The sequence below is a fragment of the Glycine soja genome, chromosome 20, assembly GCF_004193775.1.
Source record: "Glycine soja cultivar W05 chromosome 20, ASM419377v2, whole genome shotgun sequence".
Classification (NCBI taxonomy): domain Eukaryota; kingdom Viridiplantae; phylum Streptophyta; class Magnoliopsida; order Fabales; family Fabaceae; genus Glycine; species Glycine soja.
Window position 1 is genome coordinate 34027648 of NC_041021.1, and position 24049 is coordinate 34051696.

The following is a 24049-nucleotide window of genomic DNA, read 5'->3' on the forward strand; positions in this document are numbered from 1 at the left end:
CTCGTGGACTATTAAAAAGCACATTAGCCCGAATATTTTGACTTTCAACCTGTTAAAAATATAGAGGAATTAAATAATGGTACCCAAGAGACACTATAAGCATTGATGCAATCCTACCCCCCAAGGGTATTGGATAGAAGACTCCAAGAGAATTGTGCTAGAGCTGCTAAAGAAGGTCCTAGGGTTCTCATAAACCTCATGGTAGATTTATGAGCCCATGGGCCAAGGTTGGGTCCACTCTTCTTTGTAAATATTAGAATATGTTTTTCTTTCTTTTGGGCCTTGTATTTCAGGGCATTTTGAGTAATCTTTGTAGTAGGGACTTTTTTGTATTTTCATGTATTTTGGCATGGGGTGAGCTTAACTATTATAGGGGTGTGTGTAACTAAGCTCTAGCTTCTCATCTCAAGGAGGTGAGCTTAGTTATTAGAGGGGTGTGTGTAGCTAAGATCTAGCTTCTCTAGGAAGCTTTTCAAAGAAGCTTTTCAAGTCAAGCATGCTTCTCAAGGAAGCTACCTAGGCTATAAATAGAAGCATGTGTAACACTTGTTGTAACTTTGATGAATGAGAGTCTTGTGAGACACACTTCAAAGCTCAGCTTCTCTCCCTCTTTTCCTCCTTCAATTTCGTGCTCCCCCTATCTCTCTCTCTTTCTCTTTCTTTTCCTCCATTGAAGCTTCCTCTCTAAGCTTCTTATCCAAGGCACTCTCTTGGTGGTGAAGCTCCTACTTCCATGGCTTATTCCCTACTGGATGGCGCCTCCTCTCACCTATTCTCCTTTATCTTCGGTTGCATCTCCATGGTGGAAAATCACCATTGAAGGACCTCATTAAAGCTCAAAGATCCAGCCTGCATAGAAGCTTCAGAAGCAAGCTTCCATCAAGCATGTAACTTGAATTATTGAATATACCTTCTATTTTTCCTTTTTTTCCCTCTAAGGATCAATGTCAGTAATTACTCATCAAGAAATCTACGAGAATAAAGAAATTCACCTTTCCAAGTCTAAGGAAAAGATGTGCTTGATCATGTTGTGCATCTAGCACTAATATGTCAAGAACTCCATTCCCAATTTATAGCTGCAGACTACCATCAGACCATCTCACAAAGCAAACATTAAATAATAGAAAATATTTTTCCTTAAAAATATTATACTTCAACCTGATCATGAATGACATTTTTTATTACAAAATAATTAATGTAGCTCAAATTGAACTATTATGGCCTTGAAGTTCCAAAAACAACTACCAATGGTAAGAACATGTGCACCCATTTTTTCCGCACTCTCACTCACATGCAGTAATGCAACCTAAGCTACATCATACAAGGACTCAGGGAGTAGTTATTTCTTATTTGTTTCCAACCACAATTATTTGCTATATGTAGTAGTAATTAATCACATTCAATTATTTCAGCTTTTGTGTGATGATAATAAATTAAAGCACCATTGCCATTATATACTCTCTTCAATTAAAATAATATTAATCTACAGAGTATATGAAACAGCAAAAAACCAAATTCACTCAAACAATAATAATGTTGGCTTTTCTAAGTGATGCATTTGGAAGTAACCAAGCAAACGACCTGTTTCTCCTTCTCCCATATCTATTTTCCCTTACATAACGAAGATAATTATCATAATTCAAAACCAAGCAATTGTGCCACACATATCACTTGCCAATTTCAAGACAAGCAGTATGCCTCCTTACTTGGTAGTAGCATAACATGTTTGGATCACATTTTACCAAACTTCAAAACCCAATTTAGAGCTCACATATTATGTTCCATCCATAATATGAACATTTTTCTTCTTCTTTAAACCATGACGTGAGTGAAATTGGAAAATATTGCTTTCCCCTTGAGTCAAATCATAATTTGCAAATTATAATCCAAACATACTATAAGCCAACCCCATGCGTCATTAATAAGAATAGTTCACATTATGGCAAACTTTTCATTATATTTTAAGTGACCATTTTTAAAAGTAATTTAAAAAGAAACACATTAAATCAATCAAAAAGATAAAACAACCAATAAAAGGGATACAAAGGAGAGTTTGTAACTGCATTCAAAAGAAGTACCTCTTCTATGGTCTTATCCTTCAGAGCTTCAGTAGACCTTAAGGCTTTGATTTCACCATGACAAGTCACTAATTCTTTATCTTTTTCTTCAAGGATGATCAAATTGAGTTATTAGTTATTACAAGGTCTATAAATGAACCACTGATAAAAAGATAGTAAAATTGGACGCTCTCAAACTATTTTCAACTCATTCATTTTGGGTTGCAAGAAGAAAACTATGATTTCTTGAGAATGAGGTATTACACGCAAACACAATGTATACAAAGAAAACATATCAATATGACACATAAACAATAGGAATATAAGACAGACACAATTCACTAAAGAAGTCCCCACAAGATTTCAATTTCTATAGAACTAAGAACATCAATGCAATTGGTATAGTGTTTCACACCTGATCAACAATCCCTAAAGAAAGAAAGGAACTAAAAGCCATAGAAATCAAAATGAAAACCGCAACACCAGATGTGAAAACATTTCATTGCCAATAATAAAATCACAGAAAAACAAATATCGCTAGCTTGTACTCTCTATTTTTCTCAATGAACTCCCTCTTTATTTTTCTCAATTATATAATAATAGAACAGGCAAAATATAATTGATTAAAAAATGCACCTTTAAAGGAAACCATTAAAGGAAATGCAAGAGAACAAGCTAATGGAGAATACCTGATCATCGGAGAAGGAGCGACGCTTACAATGGCTTTGATGCCTTTGAAGGCGGCAACAACGAATGAAGGCAGTGACAACGGACAAGGGCAACGATGGTGATGGCAAAATGTCAAGGGTTTTCAAAAATCGATGGTGCGAGAGAAAGGCAATGATAGAGCGCGAGAAAAAGGGAGCAAAATATTAAAGCGCATTTGAAGAAATTTTTTGAAAACCAACTTTGAAATATTGTTTTCAAAGACGGTTTTGAAAAAACCATCTTTAAATATTTGCAATTATTTATAAAATTGTGACTATTTTTTTTTTCAAATATTTGCTAAAATTGTTGTTGGTTCAACATTGTAAAATCCTATTTTAGTAGTAGTGTTAGTGATGAAACCTTCCCTTTCTAATCCCTTACAAACTCTGATTGTGAGGGATTAGCAAAGGAAACTACAACCATTGAAGATGAATCATGCATGTACAATAGTTTGTTGTATTATTGTATTGACATAACCATGTATTATTGTATTGCATTCAAAAGTATTCATTTTGATGATTAATCGTTATAACCGTAGTTGTTTTCATTATTAAAAAAATACTTAAATTATAAGTCATAAATATGAATATTTCAAATATAGTTATAAAAGTAGTTTTTTTTAATAAATTTATAGTTTTTGATGATAAAATATACTTTTTAAACAAGTAAAAATTTGTAAATTTGACTTGATGGAAGCTTGCTTGAGAAGCTTCTATGGAGGCTGGATCTTTGAGCTTCAATAAGGTCCTTCAATAGTGATTTTTAGCCATGGAGTTGCAGTGAAAGATAAAGGAGAAGAGGTGATAGGAGGCGCCATCCGCTGGAGAATAAGCCATGGAAGGAGAAGCTTCACCTCCAAGAAAGTGCCTTGGATAAGAAGCTTAGGAGGAAGCTTCAATGGAGGAAGAGAATGAGAGAGAAAGGGGCATGGGAATTGAAGGAGATTAGGGAGATAAATTGAACTTTGAAGTGTGTTTCACAAGTTTCTCATTCATCAAAGTTATGACAAGTGTTACACATGTTTCTATTTATAGCCTAGCACATGGGAAGCTTCCTTGAGAAGCAAGGAAGGTAGCTTCCTTGGGATGCTAGAGGAAGAAAGCTTCCTTAAGAAGCAAGGAAGGTAGCCTCCTTGGGAGGCTAGAGGAAGAAAGCTTCCTTGAGAAGCTAGAGGGGGTCTACTCACACCCCTCCAATAGCTAAGCTCACCCCCATGCCAAAATACATGAAAATACAATAGAAAGCTTCCTTCAGAAGCTAGAGGGGGGGCTACTCACAGCCCTGCAATAGCTAAGCTTCCATGCCAAGATACATGAAAATACAAAAAAGTCCTTACTACAAAGACTACTCAAAATGCCCTGAAATACAAGGCTAAAACACTATACTATTAGGGTACCCTTAACTTTTACCCTTAATTTGTAGGGTACCCTATAAACCTAAAATGACTAAAATACAAGGCCCAAAAGAAGGAAAACCTATTCTAATATTTACAAAGAAAAGTGGACCCAAACTTGGCCCATGGGCTCAGAAATCTACCCTAAGGTTCATGAGAACCATAGGGCCTTCTTTAGCAGCTCTAGCCCAATCCTCTTGGAACCTCTTGCTCATGGCACCAGTGACTGGTCCCTTCCTAGGGAGGATTGCATCATCCCCTCCCCCTTGAAGAGGATTTGACCTCAAATCTGTTGGTTCCTCCACCTCAGTATCAGCTCCACCTGCAAAAGGAATTAAATCAGAAATATTAAAAGTGGTGCTGACTCCATACTCTTCTTGGATGTCCAACCTATAGCCATTGTTATTGATTCTCTCAAAGACCTGAAAAGGTCCATAACCTCTAGGACTAAGCTTGGATTTCCTTTTAGTAGGGAATCTATCCTTCCTAAGATGGAGCCAAACCCAGTCCCCCTCATTAAGAACTAGCTCCTTTCTTCCTCTATTGTCTTTTGTTGCATACACCTTTGTTTGGTTCTCTATTTGGTTCCTAACCCTCTCATGCAACTTCTATACAAACTCTAACCTAGATTACCCTTCCTTATGTATAAAAGAAATGTCAAGTGGGAGGGGAATTAGGTCTAAGGGTGTTAGAGGATTGAACCTATAGACAATCCCAAAAGGGGATTGCTTGGTGGTTCTATGAACCCCCTTATTGTAGGCAAATTCTACATGAGTAAGATACTCATCCCAAGACTTATGGTTTCCTTTTAGAAGAGCCCTTAAAAGGGTGGATAGAGACCTATTCACTCCCTCTATTTGCCCATCAGTTTATGGATGGCAAGTGGTAGAGAAAAAAAGCTTAGTTCCTAACTTAGCCTATAAGGTTTTCCAAAAGTGACTAAGGAACTTAGCATCTCTATCTGACACAATGGTCCTAGGCAAACTATGGAGTCTTATAACATCCCTGAAAAAGATTTTGAGATGTAAGAAGCATCATCTACCTTGTGGCATGGTATAAAGTGTGTCATCTTGCTAAACCTATCCACCACCACAAAGATAGAGTCTACACCTTTTGGGGTTCTAGGAAGCCCAAGGATAGAGTCCATACTAATGTCTACCCAGGGTGCAAATGGGATGGGTAAGGGTGTGTATAGCCCATGAGGCATCACCCTAGACTTGTCTTATAAACAAGCCACACACCTAGTGCAATGCTTATGGACATCTTTTTTCATATATGACCAATAAAACTTTTCTTTGAGTAAGACAAGGGTCTTGTCTATCCCAAAGTGGCCCATGATCCCACCCTCATGGCTCTCTTTCACAAGTAATTTCCTGATGGATCCTTGGGGTATTCAAAGTTTTCCCTCTTTGATCAAGTACCCTTTAGCCAAATAGAATCCATCTTGGGCCTTTTGCCGACAACTCTCATAAATGGGAGAGAAATGTTCATCTGAAGCATATAATTCCCTAATGTTATCAAATCCTAAAATTTGAGCTCCTAGGGAGCAAAACAATGTGTGCCTCTTAGAAAGGGCATCAACTATCACATTTGTTTTTCCTTTTTTGTATTTGATAACATATGGAAATTGCTCTAGGTACTCTACCCATTTTGCATTCCTTTTGTTTAACATGTTTTGCCCTTTAATGTACTTAAGTGATTCATGATTACTATGAATGGCAAATTCCTTGGAAACAAGGTAATGTTCCGAAGTTTGGAGGGTTCTTATTAAGGCATAAAGCTTTTTATCATAGGTGGGGTAGTTGAGGGTGGCACCATGAACTTTTTCACTAAAATAAGCAATAGGGTGCCCACCATGCAACAATACAACTCCCACACCCACTCAAGAGGCATCACATTTGATAACTGCTAAATAATTGTACTATTGATGATATAAAATAAAGCAAATTTGTCTTTAAAAATAATTATTTAGCAGTTATTTGTGCCTAATTGATAAGAATTGATGTTTTTTAAAATTCTGGTTGCAGATATAAAAAAATGGAGGGACTAAAAGCAAAAAGCTGTAGAAATGACGAAGAAAAAGAGAACTCAGCATCAAGCCCATCCCATAGGCTCGCTTAGCACGCATCACGCACTGAGCGCGAAGGAAAGCAGTGGCACTGAGCGAGAAGTAGGCACTAAGCGTGAGATCTAGCACCCGCGCTAAGCGTACAAACCAGAACACTGGCACTGAGCGAGAAGAGCTCGTTAAGCGTGAGAACTAGCCTGCACTGAGCGAGGAAGAGCACACTAAGCACGTGTATGATGGCCCAAGTCCACTTCAGCAGCTATAAATAGAGAGCCAGGCCAAGGGGAAAAGACACACTGAGTCTTAGAGCATTCTCACTACTACCCAAAAGCCTGAGACCTCTTTCTTAAATTCTCTTCTCTCTTCCACCATTTTCTCCATTTCTTTCTTTCACCCCTTTTCTTCCATCTGTTCTCATACCCCGCATTCTAGTGTAAGGCCCTCAATGGCCATGAGAGGCTAAACCCCTAGTTAGGGCCTGGCAGGCCTAAAAATCCAAAGCAATGTATGATGTACTCCTCATTATTTATCAATGCAACATGTGTTTTCTATCCTATTGTCTTCTCTATTTATCTCCTATGCATTATTCATCTTTACATTCTTTTAGGGGTTAGGTGCTCGACAGAGGGTAGCTTCTAATAAAGATATAAAGAAAATGTGCATGCATTAGTTTTAGGGGTTAGACGCTCGACAGAGGGTAACTTCTAATATAACAAAAAGAAAAGACAACATAAGGAAATCATTGCTAGACATAGGATGATAACTTTATGCCCATGCATTTAAGCACACATCTAGAATTCAAGCTTCATGCATTTTATTTGTTGAATCTTTTCATAGGAATCTGGGGCAAGTAAATGAATAGATGTGGGTAGGATAAATTCACTTGAAATGATAAAGAAAAATCCTAAAATCATACATCCTAGGCAAACAAGGCATGCTAGGTCCTAACATTTGCATTCCATCGCATTCCCTATTTAATTCTTTTGCTTTCTACTATTTATAATTTCCTATTATTGTTTCCTATTTTTTCTTCTACCATTCTCTTTAATTATTTATTTTCTTATAAATTGAAAAGTATAAAATGAAAAGTACAACACAAAATCCTTATGGAATTCGACACTCGAACTTCCGAGTTTTACTACTTGGACATTTGGTTCACTTGCCAAACTGTTAACAACATTCTGGCTCAAAAGTTTTAGAAAAGTTAGGAAGAGCTAGAACAGGTGCCTTGGTGAGATTTTCTTTGAGCCAAGAAAAGGCTTGGTCTGTCTTTCACCCCAAGTGAATGTCACATTCTTCTTCACCAGGTCATTGAGAAAGGTGAGGCAAGTGTAGAGAAATTAGGAACAAACCTTTTGTAGAAACTTGCTAACCCATGGAAGCTTCTAATATCTCCTACACTTTTTGGGGTGGGCCATTCTTGGATGGCCTTGATTTTCTTAGGGTCCACTTGGACCCCATTTCTACCAACTACAAATCCTAAAAAAACTATATTATCTACACAAAAGGTACACTTCTCTATATTGGCATAGAGAGTGTTTTTCCTAAGAACTGAAAGAACTTGCCTTAGATGTCCTAAGTGACCATCTAGGCTCCTACTGTACTCTAAAATATCATCAAAATAAACAACTACAAATCTACCTATGAAATCCCTTACGACATGATGCATAAGCCTCATAAAGGTGCTTGGTGCATTAGTGATCCCAAAAGACATCACTAGCCATTCATACAAACCAAACTTGGTCTTGAAAGCGATTTTCCACTCATCACTCTCTTTCATCCTGATTTGGTTATAACCACTTTTAAGATCAATTTTTGAAAAGATATTGGCACCATGCAACTCATCAAGCAAATCATCAAGTATAGGAATGAGGTGACTATACTTTACAATAATGTTGTTGATGGCCCTGCAATCTATACACATTCTCCACTTTCCATCCTTTTTAGGCACCAACAACACTAGCACAACACAGGTGCATAGGCTCTCTTGGACCTAGCCCTTCTCCAACAATTCCTTAACCTGAGACTATATCTCCTTAGTCTCCTAAGGGTTAGTCCTATAGGCTGGCCTATTAGGAAGGCTTGCTCCTGGGACTATGTCTATTTGGTGTTCTATTCCCCTAAGAGGAGGTAGCCCAACGGGTATCTCTTTGGGAAATATATCACCAAATTCATGTAAGAGTTCTTGGACCTTGGGGGGTAAGGTCTCAAATGTAGGAATTGTGGTAGTGTTAAGGGAGGTTTCCCTTGATAGGAGAAGGTAGAAGGATTGTTTAAGAAGGAGTGCTCTTTTGATATCACCTTTTGTTGCAAAATGATTTTCCTTCTTAACAATCTTCTTGGAAGAATCTTTTTCCTCTTTTTCCTTTCCCTTGGCCTTTGAAGACAAGGCCTTACTATCCTTCTTTTTCTTTTGTTTTTCTAGTTTTTTTTCCTCATCCCTCTTATCTTTCATAGTTAGTTTATCTTTGGCCACCTAGGAAGGTGTTTGAGGATGCAACAGAAACTTTGTTCCAAGGTGGGTGAGGGTTATCTCATTAGTTAGGCCATTATAGATGATTTTCCTATCATATTACCATGGCTTACCTAAGAGAAGGTGTCCTGCTTCATAGGAACTACATCACAAATCACTTCATCCTTATATGTTCCAATGGAGAAGGACACTTTCACTTGTTGATTGACTATCATTTCCCCTTGCTCATTGAGCCATTGAAGTTTGTATGGCTTTAGATGAGGAGTGATAGCAAGGCTCAACTTAGAGGCTAATCTTGTGCTGCAACAATTGCAACATGAACCACTATCTACAATGAGAGAGCATGTGTTCTAAAAAAATTTACACCTTGTGTGAAAAATATTCTCTCTTTGAGATTAGGTCAAGTCACAAGATTGGCCTCCTAGAAGCCTTTTAACCATTAAAAGGTCCCCTTCTTCTTGGGGGTAGATTTCTTCACTAGATTCTTCCCTTTTTGTTTCTTCACTTTCACTAGAGGAATGTGAAGTAGTAGCCTCATCTTGGCTACTATAAATGTCTTGACCCCTCATAATCATGGTGGGGCATTGAGAAGCAATGTGTCCTCTTTCAAGACATTTAAAGCACTTTATAGAGCTAGTAATATCTTGCATACTAGCCTTAGGGTTTGCTTTTCTATTGTCTTCCCCAAATCTTCTTTAGGCTTAGAAGGTGCAGCCCCTAAGATGCCTTGACCTTGGTCTTTCTTTGGATAAGGGTGGGAGCCATAAGATTTTGAATTAGGCTTCCTTTTAAGTTGTTGGTCTACCCTTATGCAAAGTTGGACTAGGTCATCTAGGTCCCTATATGGAAGGAGCTCAACCTTGTCCCTCACTTCCATATTAAGTCCACTAAGGAACCTAGCAATACTTATTCTTTCCTCCTCCCTAAGCCCAGCTCTAAAAAGGAGTAGTTCCATTTGTTTCCTATACTCTTCAACACTCATACTCCCTTGTCTAAGCCTTTGGAGCTTGTCCATAAGCTCATTTTCATATTGGGAAGGGATGTGCCTCTTCCTAAGGGCACTTTTCAACTCATTCCAATACTCTACAGGAGGATCCCCATGAATCCTTCTTTCCCTAACAAGGGAAGTCCACCAATAGAGGACATACCCTTGGAAGCTAAGGATAGCCAAAGGAACCTTCATTTCCTCACTTGTATGATGACAAGCAAAGAGTTGCTCAACCTTCATTTCCCAATCTAAATAAGCCTCTACATTGTCCTTCCCATGGAAGTATAGGAAGTTAATGTTAGCCTCTTGGGGCTTTCTTTCCTTTTTTTCTCCTTTGGGAGTGAGGTCTAGGATGTGACCTATGCCTTCCTCCATAATAGTCACTAAGTTCTTCACTTAGGCTCTTGTAGAAGTCATGACTACTATAGGAGGCATGTTTTTCTTTTCTTAACTCTTTTAATATTTTCCTTCTTTCTTCTTTCCTTATTTGTTCCCTCTCATCTTGATTTATTTCTACCATCTCTTTTCCTTTTTCTTTTCTTTCTAGTTTTTCTTTTCATAACTTGAGGGAACTCAACTCATCTAATATTCTAGATAGAGGGTCCTTATGACTAGTACCCTTACCATTAACATTAGATGAATGATGACTCATGTTAGTTCCTGAGTTGTGGTTCTTTCTTGTTGGGGGTTTGCAAAAGGTAAAAGCTAGGGTTCAAAAGAACTCAAGATAAGCGTGATAAGCAATAAGAAAGTATTATTCAATAACAAGATAAACTAGGTGTGACTAGTAAAGAAAATAAGCTATGAAAGTAAGCAAGAAATTGAAGTGTAAGAAATGTAAACTCAGTAGATCCTAAGAGTGTTTGGATGACCACATTTAAGGTTCCCAACAAAACACTCACTATCCTAAGGGAAAATTGCCTAAAATTATTACACACAAATGGAAGTAGGGTAACCTATTGGAGGCTCCCAACACACTTCCAATGAAAAGCCTTTTCGTTACAAAATTTGAAAGCAATGAAGGTAAACGTACAAGTGTCCAATTACAAGTAAATTGCCAATTACAAAATTACAAAAAAGTCCTCAATTTGGGTGGTTGTTCTCTATTTGGTGTTTCACTCAATCTGGAGTGCTTCTTAGTCCAATAGCTCTTAAGGTGCTTGGCCCCTTGCTTCTTGACTCAAATTCTACAATTGATGACACCAATCCTCCTTTCCAATTCCCTATATGGCAATTCACAAACAAGAAAACAAAGAGATAAATAATAACCAAAGACCAAAAAATGAAATGAAAGCTAAACCAATAGAGTTTTAACAAGACAAACTTTCAAGAATTTTCAATAATTAAAGCAATGAAAAGCACATAAAAGCAAGCTAGGATTCAAAGAGAAACCTATAATGGCTCTAGAGTAAAGTAAAAAAAACTATAAAAAAAACCTCTAGAAACCTCTAGTTTTGGCACTTGTTTTCACACTACTTTTCAATTGAAATTTCAGAACTAAGATTTGTCTAAAATAGTACTAATTATAGAACAAATTTTGAGCCAAAACAACAAGCACACTTCCCTTTTCACTTTTTATTTTTTTTATTTTTCTTGGACACTGATTTTCCTGCCAACTTGTATGATTTTTATTATTTTTCTTTTTATCAAAATCACTTGGTTTTTTTTTTCTAATTTTTGTCCAGATGTATAGAAAATTCAATAAAAATTTCAGCTCAAAATTCACAGTGACCAATTCTCAGTAAGTTTTACAAGTTCATATGTTCAAGTTGCGAGCACCAGCGATTTCAGACTTCGAATTTTTTTAAGCATGGTATATTGATTGCCTTGGGTGTACTTTCAATTTTCCTATGTATGTTAAACTCACTAGGCCTGTTTACCACAATTTTAGGAGTTCAATATTCACTTAGGTTCAAAATTTTAGCCAGCAATTCAATCACCAAAACTCAAATTCACAATAGACACAATCATAAGGAAACCTAAAAGTTCAAGAAAAGGTTCACAATCAAAGACTCTCTAAGAATTATGCATGAACATGTTAAGGACTAATTAACATGCAAGATTTGACTCAAATCAATTAATAGGCTAAAAAAATTTCATATACTCATGAACAAATGAGTTAGACAAAGAAACAAGAAAAAATAAAATCCAGCACAACATAAGGAATCTTATGTGACAAGTTTCAAGACTAGACATGACTTCCATGACAAAACTATAATAGCTGAACATACCACTCTAGATTTTTTAGGTTTTCTTCTACTTTAATGTTTTTGTAAGAATTTTATGGTTCAGGTTTCAGCCACAAAAATTAGCAATACAAAACTCAAAGGAACCTAAACTCAACACAATTCATGGTTCAAGAACAAGAATAAGAAATTTGAACCATAGAAAATCAAATCTAGCTTCTATAGCAAGTTTAATCGGTGGAAATTCTAAAAAATCATGTTAACAACATTCAGCACAAGACATGTGAGGAGATACATGGAGAAAAATGAAGAAACAATAATAGAGGAGAAGGTAAAGCTGAAAATTAATGGAGGTTTAAGGAGCACCTACTTGAAGCTATTGTGCTCTAATACCACTTGATGAAAGCTTGCTTGAGAAGCTTCAATGGAGGCTGGATCTTTGAGCTTCAATAAGGTCCTTCAATAGTGATTTTCAGCCATGGAGTTGCAGTGGAAGATAAAGGAGAAGAGGTGAGAAGAGGCATCATCCACTAGAGAATAAGTCATGGAAGGAGAAGCTTCACCACCAAAAGAGTGCCTTGGATAAGAAGCTTTTTCACCACCAAGACAGTGCCTTGTATAAGAAGCTTAGAGAGGAAGCTTCAATGGAGGAAGAGAGTGAGAGAGAGGGGGGGAGGCGTGGGAATTGAAGGAGATTAGGGAGAGAAGTTAAACTTTGAAATGTTTCTTACAAGTTTCTCATTTATCAAAGTTATGACAAGTGTTACACATGTTTCTATTTATAGCCTAGCACATGGGAAGCTTCCTTGAGAAGCAAGGAAGGTAGCTTCCTTGGGAAGCTAGAGGAAGAAAACTTCCTTGAGAAGCAAGGAAGGTAGCTTCCTTGGGAAGCTAGAGGAAGAAAGCTTCCTTGAGAAGCTAGGGGTTACTCACACCCCTCCAATAGCTAAGCTCACCCCATGCCAAAATATATGAAAGTACAATAGGAAACTTCCTTGAGAAGCTAGAGGGGGGCTACTCGCACCCCTTCAATAGCTAAGCTCATCCCATGCCAAAATACATGAAAATACAAAAAAGTCTCTACTACAAAGACTACTTAAAATGCTCTGAAATACAAGGCTAAAATCCTATACTACTAGGGTACCTTAAACTTGTACCCTTAATTTGTGAGGTACCCTACAAACCTAAAATGGCCAAAATACAAGGCCCAAAAGAAGGAAAACCTATTATAATATTTACAAAGAAAAGTGAACTCAACCTTGCCCATGGGCTTAGAAATCTACCCTGAGGTTCATGAGTATCCTAAGGCCTTCTTCAACAGTTCTAGCCCAATCCTGTTGGAGCCTCTTGCTCATGGCTCTAGTGACTGGTCCCTTCGTAGGAAGGATTGCATCATGACTAAGAAGTAAAATTACAAGGCAAAGAGATCAAAAGATTTGTAAGACATAATGTTTTGAAAGTAAACCAAATTGAAATGCAAACAAAGATAATATGACAAAGTTAAAATGCTTTCAAAATGTAAATTGAAATCAAATGCAAAACAATATGAAAGTTGCAGAAGCGTAAAGAACAATAAATAAACGAGTTTGAGTTCATAAAAGAAATAGTGATTAAAAAGAGTTAAGAGTTTCGAGAAGAAATATAGAAGAAACTTGCATGTTTGTAAATTGATCAAAGAAATGAAAGAACGGAAATTGTAAACTGCATTAAAGTATGAGCTTGAACATACAATTTTCTTGGTAATCGATAGTCATTTCCTTGTGTGACGTGTTGGTGTAAAGGTGTTTGTGCGATCTTCATCGCCAAGAAAATATGACTATTGTTGTGCCTATTTATAAATTAATATAATTCGACTCAATGATCAATTTACAAGATTTGTACAATTATACTACTTATTTGAACTAACTATCTAAGATGTTGACACATGTATCTTGGTGCTCTCCATTTGAAAACGTTGATAACCATCTTTGTGCACTTGATCGAAACCTATAAGTCTTTGATGATTCTTTACTTGTCTATTCGAGGAGCATGGAACTTTAAATAACTTTTCTTCGTGATTTGTCTTGATCTTCAAAGTTCAATTGTTTCGATCTTTTCACCAAACTCTTGTACGCTTATACTCTTTTCAATCAATAATTGAACATAATCTTAGTATCATGTTCTTCAACTCCATTCAATTCCAATAAACTTTCTAAGTTCTATACTTAGAAAATTTTACTTGTACCCCTCACAATACTATTAGTGCATGACCAATAAACTCTTATTATTGTCACAATAAACTCTTATTATTGTCATTATTTTTATTGTTATGGGCGTTATTGTTACTGTCCTTGCCATAGTATATTGAGAGAAAAAATAGGAGATTGCAAATATGGAACAGGGGGAGAGAAAAGGGTTTATGTTTTATTTTCTCTATTATCACATATCTTGAATTATTATAATGGATCTTTTACTTTGTTTAAATTTACATTAGAAAACTTCGCTTGATCCAACCAAATTCTAAAAACCAAAAGATCAGACATGATATGCAATATTTATGGATCTTCTTCAACCATATCTTGTGAAAAAATATTCAAGCAGAAGAAGCAACTCAGAATTCCCATATCTATCGATGATTTTCCATTCAAGAAAATCTTCTATGTGGATACAATCATATAATTAACTTCTTGCGCGCGTCACTTTTCTACTATCACTAATGTAATCAACTAAAAGCTAGCTAAAACATTTAATTATTGGCTTCATGCACTTTTGTGAGAATCCAACTCAACATAAATATCAAGTAAAATTTAGTGGGTTGTGTCGCGGAGTTAACTCGGTCTAGTAGCGTTGATATCGATGATGGAAGAATTCACATACTATTCATCCAAAAATCTCATCTAAGAAACGATAAATTTAAACTTCATCTCAGTAAAGCTCAAACTAAGTTTAACGGATGATTGCCAAAGTTTCTTATTAAGAAATTGTTTTCTAGAAACTCTAGGCATGCCAGAACATCACTATCCATGTTAAACAATTTAAGCCGAAAGACAAAATAGTTTAATTTAAACACTTTTAACGTGACCCCACAAGATCCTAAAACCTTGATCATAATCTATACTGAAAAGACACGCAAAAGGAACAAAACATTATATATATATATATATATATATATATATATATATATATAATTGTTAGCAGCACAAGGAATCACATGTGATCCTCTCTTACCTTTCTTTTAAACTAATACTTCTTTTTAGTGCACATACACGCTGGCTGTTAAACTACTTGTTTTAGTAGCACTGGTATACATGAAGCGGTCCTTTTGAAACCGTTTAAAGTTTGAATTAGCATAAAATTAAATTGGATTGATCATATTTCGGTTGTATATATGTCCAGGAGTTTTTACTTTAGTTCCGTACTAATAATACACACAAATTATCGGATTGATTGAAATTTATTAAAATTAACTAAATTTGATGAATCTTACTTTTAAATCACGGTAGAAAAAATGAAAAGTAAGAACAAGAAAATAAGATTGTCCCTAACTTCCCTCTTTGAGGTATTTTGAGACATGGAGTTCGTCTCCTGTTTAAGAACGGTACACAAATCTGAACAATGAAAAATAATTTATTTTATAACTAACAGAAAAAACACACACACAACTCAATAAATATGGTTCATTCAGTAAGAAATTACACATCATCATGCAGTACCTTGTAAACGTCATAAGATCCATATTAACTTTTGAAACATTACCTTACCTTACCTTAAGGCATAGACGCATGGTATTAATATAATAGGCACTTAGGATATTTTTGGGGATTTCCTTTGTAAATGTAACAAAAAAAGGTTAAAAGGATTGCAGCAACAATAATAATAATAAGAGATCAGTGCCAAAAAAGAAGAAAGACAAAACAGAGAAAACTTTTTAATTTCACAAACTACAGAATAAGATGCACATCTTGCAGCAGATAGGAGAACAAACACTTAATAAATGGATTGTTTATATAAAACAAGAAAAGAAGAAAAGGTTAACATTCTCGCACTGCATAAAAGATCTTGGATTTATATAAATAAACTAATTAATTGTTTATTATAACATGAAAGACTTCATGCGTCTAGCTCCAGCATTCCACGAGCACCATCTTTCCAAAAATATGATCATTGATCACACAAGACAACACCTGTCACCTTAGATGACGTCCAAGGCATGATAGCCTTAATATTTAAAGATCACACAATACTCAAATTGGTATTCAATTAACAATATTATTATAATTTAATGAAATTTTAGAGATTATATAGTCTCCTTGAGAAGTAAGCAAATCCAACAGCAGGGGAAAGACCATTAGTCCTCTTGTAAATTTTAGCTTTAAAAAATGCCCACCACTATATTTTATGTGTCCTCCTCTGGATTATGCCTCTTGTAGCAGGTATAAATATGCAATACTAGACTCAAAATATGCAATAAACACTAGACCTAAATCAGTGTCACAGAAATTGGAAGCAAATATTTTATCCAAGCACAAACTTGAAGCCTTATTCCATGTATTGGGGGGAAGTTATGGCTGGCCATATGGGTAGAGGTGTCATAGAGGAGCAGGTATGGAGGAAGGGACCTTGGACTGCTGAAGAGGACAGGTTGCTTGTTGAGTATGTCAGGTTGCATGGTGAAGGCAGATGGAACTCTGTTGCTAGGCTTGCAGGTAAGAAACACCAAACTTTTTTCATTGTTTTGTTTCTTAATATATATGATTGGATTTTCACATTTATAAGTGACAATATAGCAAAAAAACAAGTGAAATTGTTTTCAACTTCTACTCTTCATAGTGGCTACATTCATGTTCACCAGAAGCTCTTCATTTTGAAAATTATACTATTGTCTGGTAGAAATTATGATATGATCTATGTATCTATGGTTTTAGTCAATCTCTACGTGATACGTAGTTGAGTTTTTCAATTCACAATAAAGACTAGATAAAACTCAATATGTATCATGGCTGAAACCATTAATCTGAGACTATATAATAATTTCTCCTGGTCAGGAAGGTCTTTCCTTTATGGCTTTTTTCTTCCAATACTAACCATATCTTTTTCCTTAATATTAAGGGACAGTGATTAACTATGTATTATTGTGATTAGTTTTATGGTCAAGTTATTATGTATCCAAGTGATTAATTATGTTTTATTGTTGTTGTTCATTAACAGGATTGAAAAGAAATGGGAAGAGTTGCAGATTGAGATGGGTGAATTACCTAAGACCTGACCTCAAGAGAGGACAGATAACATCACAAGAAGAAAGCATAATTCTAGAGTTGCATACAAGGTGGGGAAACAGGTAAAGTTTCAATTTCCGTTCTCTTGAACTTGCATGTCCCTATTGACAACATATTTATTCAAGGCCTTGTTTGCTAAACCAAAAACTTCAGGTGGTCAACAATTGCCAGGAGCTTGCCAGGGAGAACTGACAATGAGATAAAAAATTATTGGAGGACTCATTTCAAGAAAAAGGCAAAACGTCCCTCTGATGCAGTAGAGAAGGCTAGAAATAGACTGCTGAGGAAGCAGCAATTTCACCAGCAACAACAACAGCAGTTGCAGCAGCAGAAGGCACAACAACAACTGCAGTTCAACTTTGACGTGAAAGGCATCATGGCCTTTCTTGAAGACAACAGCCATAAAGCACCTTATATATCTCAATCTAGACTAGTGGTGAACATGCACCAAAACACCACAGAAGAGCAAGGATACTTGTATTCTATGCCCAATGGAAACTGTTCTGCTTCTTCTGCATTAGAGACCTCAGCTGAAGAAGTTTTGTGGGATGGTCTGTGGAACATAGATGATGTTCATGGCAATTTCAGTGTAGCTAGTGCAGCAAGCAAAGTTGGTTTATACAATTTAGTTGCTCCCTTCTGTTAAGGTTTTTCTGGTTAAGAAAAGTAGTCCTAACTAATCTAAGTCACAGTTTCATCATAAAGCTCCAAAAACCAGGAGCTTTGAAGTTTGGATTAGTTATTATTGCATAAGGTGTGTACTAGAGGTAGTAAATGATGTTATGAAGGAAACATTGTAACCTGTCAATAAAGTGTCCCATTTTTGCTTATAAAACTAAATTGAACTTTGCTTTTTTGCTTTGATCATTGTTTTGGATAACAAGCACTAATGACAGCTTTCCAATGTCTTGGAAAATAATTAATAAAGAAACAGGAAGAAACAAGAAATTGAAAAACGGGACTATCCCTTTGCATTTATCCCAAAAGTTTAATTGAGTTGTTAAGAAACCCCACATGAATAGTTTTATATTACATTTTTAATAAATCTTCTCATGTAGTTTGCTTATTGGAAAAAAATATTTAAATATGTTTTTGATCTGTGATATATATTCGAATTTTGTGTTTGATCTCTGATAAATTTTTCATTCGCATGTGCTTCCTAATATTTGAAAAATTTTGTTTTAGATATCTGTCATCAGATAAGTGATGATGTGTCCGTTAAATATTTGATCACTTGATTTGTGGTGGCTCAAAAACCATCAATATTTATTTCAAAGTTAAATTTAAATTTTCTAGTAGTTAAAAACTACCCAAATCAATTAAAGTAAAAAAATAAATAAATCAAACATTGAGAATCCTCTTCTGAGTCATCCTCGAGTCCTTCACCTACCTTCTTCTCCCTTCAACCTTCATCTTTCAAAATAGATCTCAATTTTTTTTTAAGAAAGTAACAGATCTCGCTGATAACAACTTCTTCGAAGATAAATATCAACCCAATCTCATCACACTGTGCAAGAGCTCCCATGTGACATCATGCTTTTAGTTCTGACACAATGTGGTTAGCTTAAATGCATCGGGGAAAACACCATGCTCACAAAGCTTGGTAACCAACCCCACGTGAAAGGCTTGTGGATGACTCGGAAGAGACTTCTCAATGTTTGATTTATTTATTTATTCACTTTAATTGATTCTGGCAGTTTTTAACTGACAGAAAAATTTAAATTTGATTTTGAAATAAATACTGGCGGTTTTTGAATTGCCACAAATCACGTTATCAAATATTTAACGGATACGTCATAACTTAAGTGACAGCAGGGATCTAAAATAAAACTTTTCAAATATCACAAGCAGATGCAAAGGAAAAATTTATCAGAAATTTGAGTATATATCAGAGATCAAAAACATATTTAAGGCAAAAAAAATTATTTCATTTTGCTTATTGAAAAAAAAAAACTCTATTTTATTGGTTAAATTCATTAAAAATCATAAAAAAAAAACATCTTTTAATAATTCTTTTTCATGATTATCTAGTTTTTAAAAAAAATAACCAATGAGATAGTGTGTTAAAGAGTATGTGTTCTAGCTAACCCTTTTGTCAAAGAGAAATTTTTTTTTATTCATAATAATAAAATTTAAATACCAAAGGATATATAACAACTCATATACAATGTTCAATTAACTGAGTTAAACCTTGATTCAGTAAGGAAAAATCTGAATAATAAAGAGGTGCACCTATCATCAGTCCAAATTCAAATTTTAGTAAAAAAAAAACCATGGGAGGAGAATCTAAAATTTATTCTTTTTATTAAAAGAATAGCAAGTGATGAAGTGAGAGATTCGTAAATCATACGATCACAGTGGTTCTAATTAATGATATGTCAAACCATTTTGGGATAAAAACTTATCATGTTAACTGCATACACGAGTAATTTTATATACACTTTGCCACAATCTTAACAATGATTCTCAGCATTTTTGCTTTTCTTTTGCATTTGTCTGAAATTAAACAAAGCCACACCAAATGGTAAAAAAATATACTCAAATTCCGTAAAGCACTTAAAAAGAACTAATGAAGTACCCGTTGTGTTGGTTCAAATCACTGTGACACTGCAAAGCAAGATCAAAGCTAGAAAGGAAGGATATAATCACACACACAGACACAAGGCACAAAAAATGAATGTTGTTATTACTCTTCTTCTCTCAATATTGACTCTGTACATTACACTACTCTCTCTCACTGCCTATGACAAACATGCAGGGGATATATATAGCAGTAACCCCAACAATTATAACATCCATGGCAGTTAAGGCAGTTACAAAACAGAAAACTAGAGGCACCAATACAATAATCTCCACCTTTACTCTACATTTCTAAGAGCACTAATCTCAGCCAAATCCTACCAAGCCTAAGCACTTCTTAAATTTATCCCTTGGCAGGGATTTAGTTAACATATTAGCTGGATTGTCTTTAGATGCAATCTTCACAATTTTGATTACTCCTGATTCCACCACTTCACGAATGAAATGAAGCTTTATATCAATGTGTTTGGTCCTTGTATGGTACATCTGATGATTTGCCAAATGAATAGCACTTTGGCTATCACAATGTATCTGGATAATCTCTTGTTCAATCCCCAATTCATGCAGCATCCCTTTCAGCCATATACCTTCCTTCACTCCTTCAGCCAAGGCATTATACTCAGCTTCAGTGGTGGATAGAGCTACAACTGACTGGAGGTTTGATTTCCAGCTAACTGCAGTTCCAAACAAAGTAAACACATATCCTGACAATGATTTCCTTGTGTCCAAGCACCCTGCAAAATCTGCATCCACAAACCCTTCAATCATTGTTCCATCTTGAGAGTTTTTCTGATACAGTAAGCCTGAGTCCAGAGTTCCATTTATATATCTCAATATCCTCTTTAAAGCCTCCCAGTGTGCTTGACTAGGTTCCACCATGAACCTGCTGACAACACTCACAACATGAGCCAAGTCTGGTCTTGTACAGACCATTCCATACATGATGCTTCCAACCCCACTAGTGTAAGGAACTACATCCATCTTCTTCCTATCATCATCTGATATTGGACCTTGGCTTTTTGAGAGCTTCATGTGTTGCCCCAAAGGTGTGTTCACAGGTTTGGACTGATGCATCCTAAACCTCTCCACTACCTTCTGCATATAGGCTTGTTGGGATAATAGCAAAGTTCCTTTCAGCTAATCTCTTTTAACATCAACACCAAGGATTCACCTAGCTTCCCCAAGATCCTTCATCTCGAATTCTGAGTTCAACCTTGACTTTAGGTCATTGATCATACATTTGTTGCAGCTAGCCACCAAGATGTCATCTACATACAACAGGAGATATAGATAATCCTCCTGGTGCAGAACATAAACACAGTTATTATAGCTGCATCTCTTGAACTCCATCTTTATCAAGAAATCATCAAATTTCTTGTACCATTGCCTTGGGCTTTGTTTCAGGCCATATAAGGATTTTTGCAGGAGGCATACCCTATCATCCACAGCAAAACCTTTTGGTTGCCTCATGTAAATGGTTTCCTCCAAGTCTCCATGTAAGAAGGCTACCTTGACATCCAATTGTTCCAGGTGTAGCTTGAATTAGTTGGCAATTGACATCAAGATTTTGATAGAGCAGTGCTTTACCACAGGTGCAAATATCTCATTGTAATCCACACCCTCAACTTGAGTAAATCCTTTAGCCACCAACCTTGCTTTGTATCTTGTCTTCTGAACCCCTGGAATTTCACCTTTCTTTTTGAAGATCCACTTGCAGCCAACTACTTTTTGTCCCTTAGGTAGTTCCACAAGCCTCCAGGTATTGTTCTTCCTAAGTGCCTCAAGTTCTTCTTCCATTGCATGAAGCCAAAGTTGTCTCTCCTCACTTTCATGTGCCTCCTTGAAATTCCTTAGTTCTATTGATCCTTCAATTTCCTCTGCTGCTGCTAAAGCATAGCAGATGAGATCAGCTTGACCAAGCTTTCTGTTTGGTTTAGGAATTCTCCTTTCCCTATCACGAACCAGTTGGTAATCATTAATGGCGTGATCTAATCTCCTTAAATTTGAAGCTGAGTGTCCAGTTTCCTTTGTTGTACTGTCTAGGTCAGTAGTTGGATTTATCTGAGTGTTTTCATGTACCTTATCAGTAAGAGGCTCCACCTCAATATGAGTTTTCTCCTTTCCACAATTTTGAGTTTTCAGAATATATTCCCATTCTTGTCTCATCAAATGTCACATCTCTGCTGATGATGAGCTTAGAAGGTTTTGGATCCAACCTCCACAGCCTGTATCCCTTGACTCCTTCAGCATACCCAAGAAATAGACATTTCACAGCTCAAGCATCCAACTTGTCCTTCTTGACATGCACATATGCCAAGGCTCCAAACACCCTTAGGTTAGAGTAGTCTGCTGGACTTCCACTCTAAACCTCCATTGGTGTTTTGTATTCAAGGGTAGATGAGGGACTCCTATTGATCAAATACACAACTGTGTTTGCAGCATCTCCCCAGAAAACCTTGGGCAAACCTGCTCCAAGAAGCATGCATCTCACTCTTTCCAGGATGGTTCTATTCATCCTTTCTACAAGGCCATTTTGTTTAGGGGTACCAGCAACTGTTTTGTGCCTCTTGATTCCATGATGTGTGCATAAAGTATTGAATTGATCTGAGACAAATTCAAGCCCATTGTCTGTCCTTAGGACCTTCAACTTGATTCCTTGCTGATTTTCAATTTGAGTATGCCATTCCTTGAACTTCTGAAATGTTTCAGCTTTGTTCCTTAGGATGTAGACCTATACTCTTCTTGAATAATCATCGATAATGCTCAAGAAATAAGATCCACCCCCATGTGTTTGGGTCCTAGATGGTTCCCATAAATTGCATGAAAATACTCAAAAGATCCGGTTGAGGTGTGCTTACCTGTCCCAAATTTCACCATGTGAGATTTCTCCATGACACACTGGTCACAAAACTGCAATTTGTGGAGTTTATCACCCATCAGCAGGTGCTGTTTTTCAAGTTCTACCAAGCCTTTCTCACTGATGTGGCCTAGTCGCAAGTGCCACAATTTAAACTTATCTTCCATTGTTTGACTTGCAACAGATGCTTGTCCAATAACTGTGGATCCTTCCAAGATGTACAACCCATTGCTTCGGCTTCCCTTAGCAATGATTGAGGCTCCAGTGGACACCTTCATCATCCCATCCTCAACCTTTGTAGTGTATCCTATAAGGTCAAACATGCTTATAGAGATAAGGTTTTTCTTGAGTTCTGGAACATACCTCACATCTTGCAGCAGCATTTCCCTGTTGTCAAACATTCTCAGTCTGACAGTCCCAATGCCATGCACCTTGCAAGCCTTGTTGTTCCCAAGAAGTACTGTTCCATGCTCCTTTTGTTCAAGATCCTCAAAGTAATCCTTTACAGGACACATATGGTATGTGCACCCTAAGTCCATGACCCAACTTTTCTATGAATCATCAGATGAAGCCACCAAGACCCCAGCAGATTCATATCCTTCAGAAGCTTCTGCAACATCTGCCATTTCAGTAACCCGAGAGGTCTTGGTACCTTTCTCAGGGCAGTGTTTCTTGATACGACCAACCTTTTGACATTTGAAACATCGGACCTGCTTCTTGGTTTCAGGCCTTGACTTCTTCCATTTACCTTCTCCCTTCTTGCCTTTTCCCTTCATTGCTGCTAGACCAGATAACACCTCCTCTGTAATCTTTGAATCTTGGAGTTTCTGGAATTCTTTGGTTCGAATTGAGGTGACCACCTCCTCCAAGGTAATTAGTTGATCCTTCCCATATAGAAGAGCATCTCTAAAGTGCTCGAAGGTCTTAGGTAAAGCATTTAGAAGAATGACAACTTTATCTTCATCTTCTAGTTTCACCCCGATATTCTCAAGATCATCAATGTTCTTGTTGAATTCTGCGAGTTGTTCCTCTATCGTTCTTGATTCTGCCATCTTGAATGAATAGAGTTGTTGTTTGAGACACAACCTATGGGCCAAAGACCTGGTCATGTACAACGATTCTAGCTTTTCCCATATCCCAGCCACAGTTTTCTCCTTTGCAACCTCCTTTAGTGACTTATCACCAAGACACAGCATGATTGCACTTTTGGCCTTGTTAATCATACTTTTCTTCTCTGCATGCGTCAAGGTTGGCGGCATGTTCGACTCCCCTTCCAACGCTTCATCACATCCTTGTTGAATCAAGATTGCTTCCATCTTGATCTTCCATAGCCCAAAGTCATTGGAGCTAGAGAACTTCTCAATGTCAAACTTCATTGCCATTTCTTGAATGATGTTGTTAACCTTTGCCTTCCCACAGATGGCGCCACTTGTTGGTTCAAATCACTATGACATTGCAAAGCAAGATCAAAGCTAGAAAGGAAG

General features: G+C 36.5%; 1 protein-coding gene across 2 annotated transcripts; it reads left to right on the forward strand.

Moving 5' to 3' along the window:
- The first annotated feature begins 16111 nt into the window (after nucleotides 1-16111).
- On the forward strand, nucleotides 16112-17978 carry LOC114402905 (transcription factor MYB59-like). 2 transcript variants are annotated; one of them, XM_028365594.1, is made up of 3 exons: nucleotides 16112-16558; nucleotides 17061-17178; nucleotides 17282-17978. In XM_028365594.1, the coding sequence occupies exons 1-3, from the start codon at nucleotides 16399-16401 to the stop codon at nucleotides 17772-17774; spliced, it is 771 nt and encodes a 256-aa protein (XP_028221395.1). In that variant the 5' UTR covers nucleotides 16112-16398; the 3' UTR covers nucleotides 17775-17978. The 2 variants fall into 2 exon arrangements, with proteins under 2 accessions (XP_028221395.1, XP_028221394.1); XM_028365593.1 differs by having other exon boundaries at nucleotides 16133-16558; nucleotides 17061-17190; nucleotides 17282-17976.
- The last annotated feature ends 6071 nt before the right edge of the window (nucleotides 17979-24049 follow it).

Coding starts and splice junctions, on each gene's coding strand:
- LOC114402905 (XM_028365593.1), top strand. CDS start 16,399: ATGTATTGGGGGGAAGTTATGGCTGGCCATATGGGTAGAGGTGTCATA. Junction 16,559..17,060: donor CTCTGTTGCTAGGCTTGCAG/GTAAGAAACACC, acceptor GTTCATTAACAG/GATTGAAAAGAAATGGGAAG. Junction 17,191..17,281: donor CATACAAGGTGGGGAAACAG/GTAAAGTTTCAA, acceptor CAAAAACTTCAG/GTGGTCAACAATTGCCAGGA.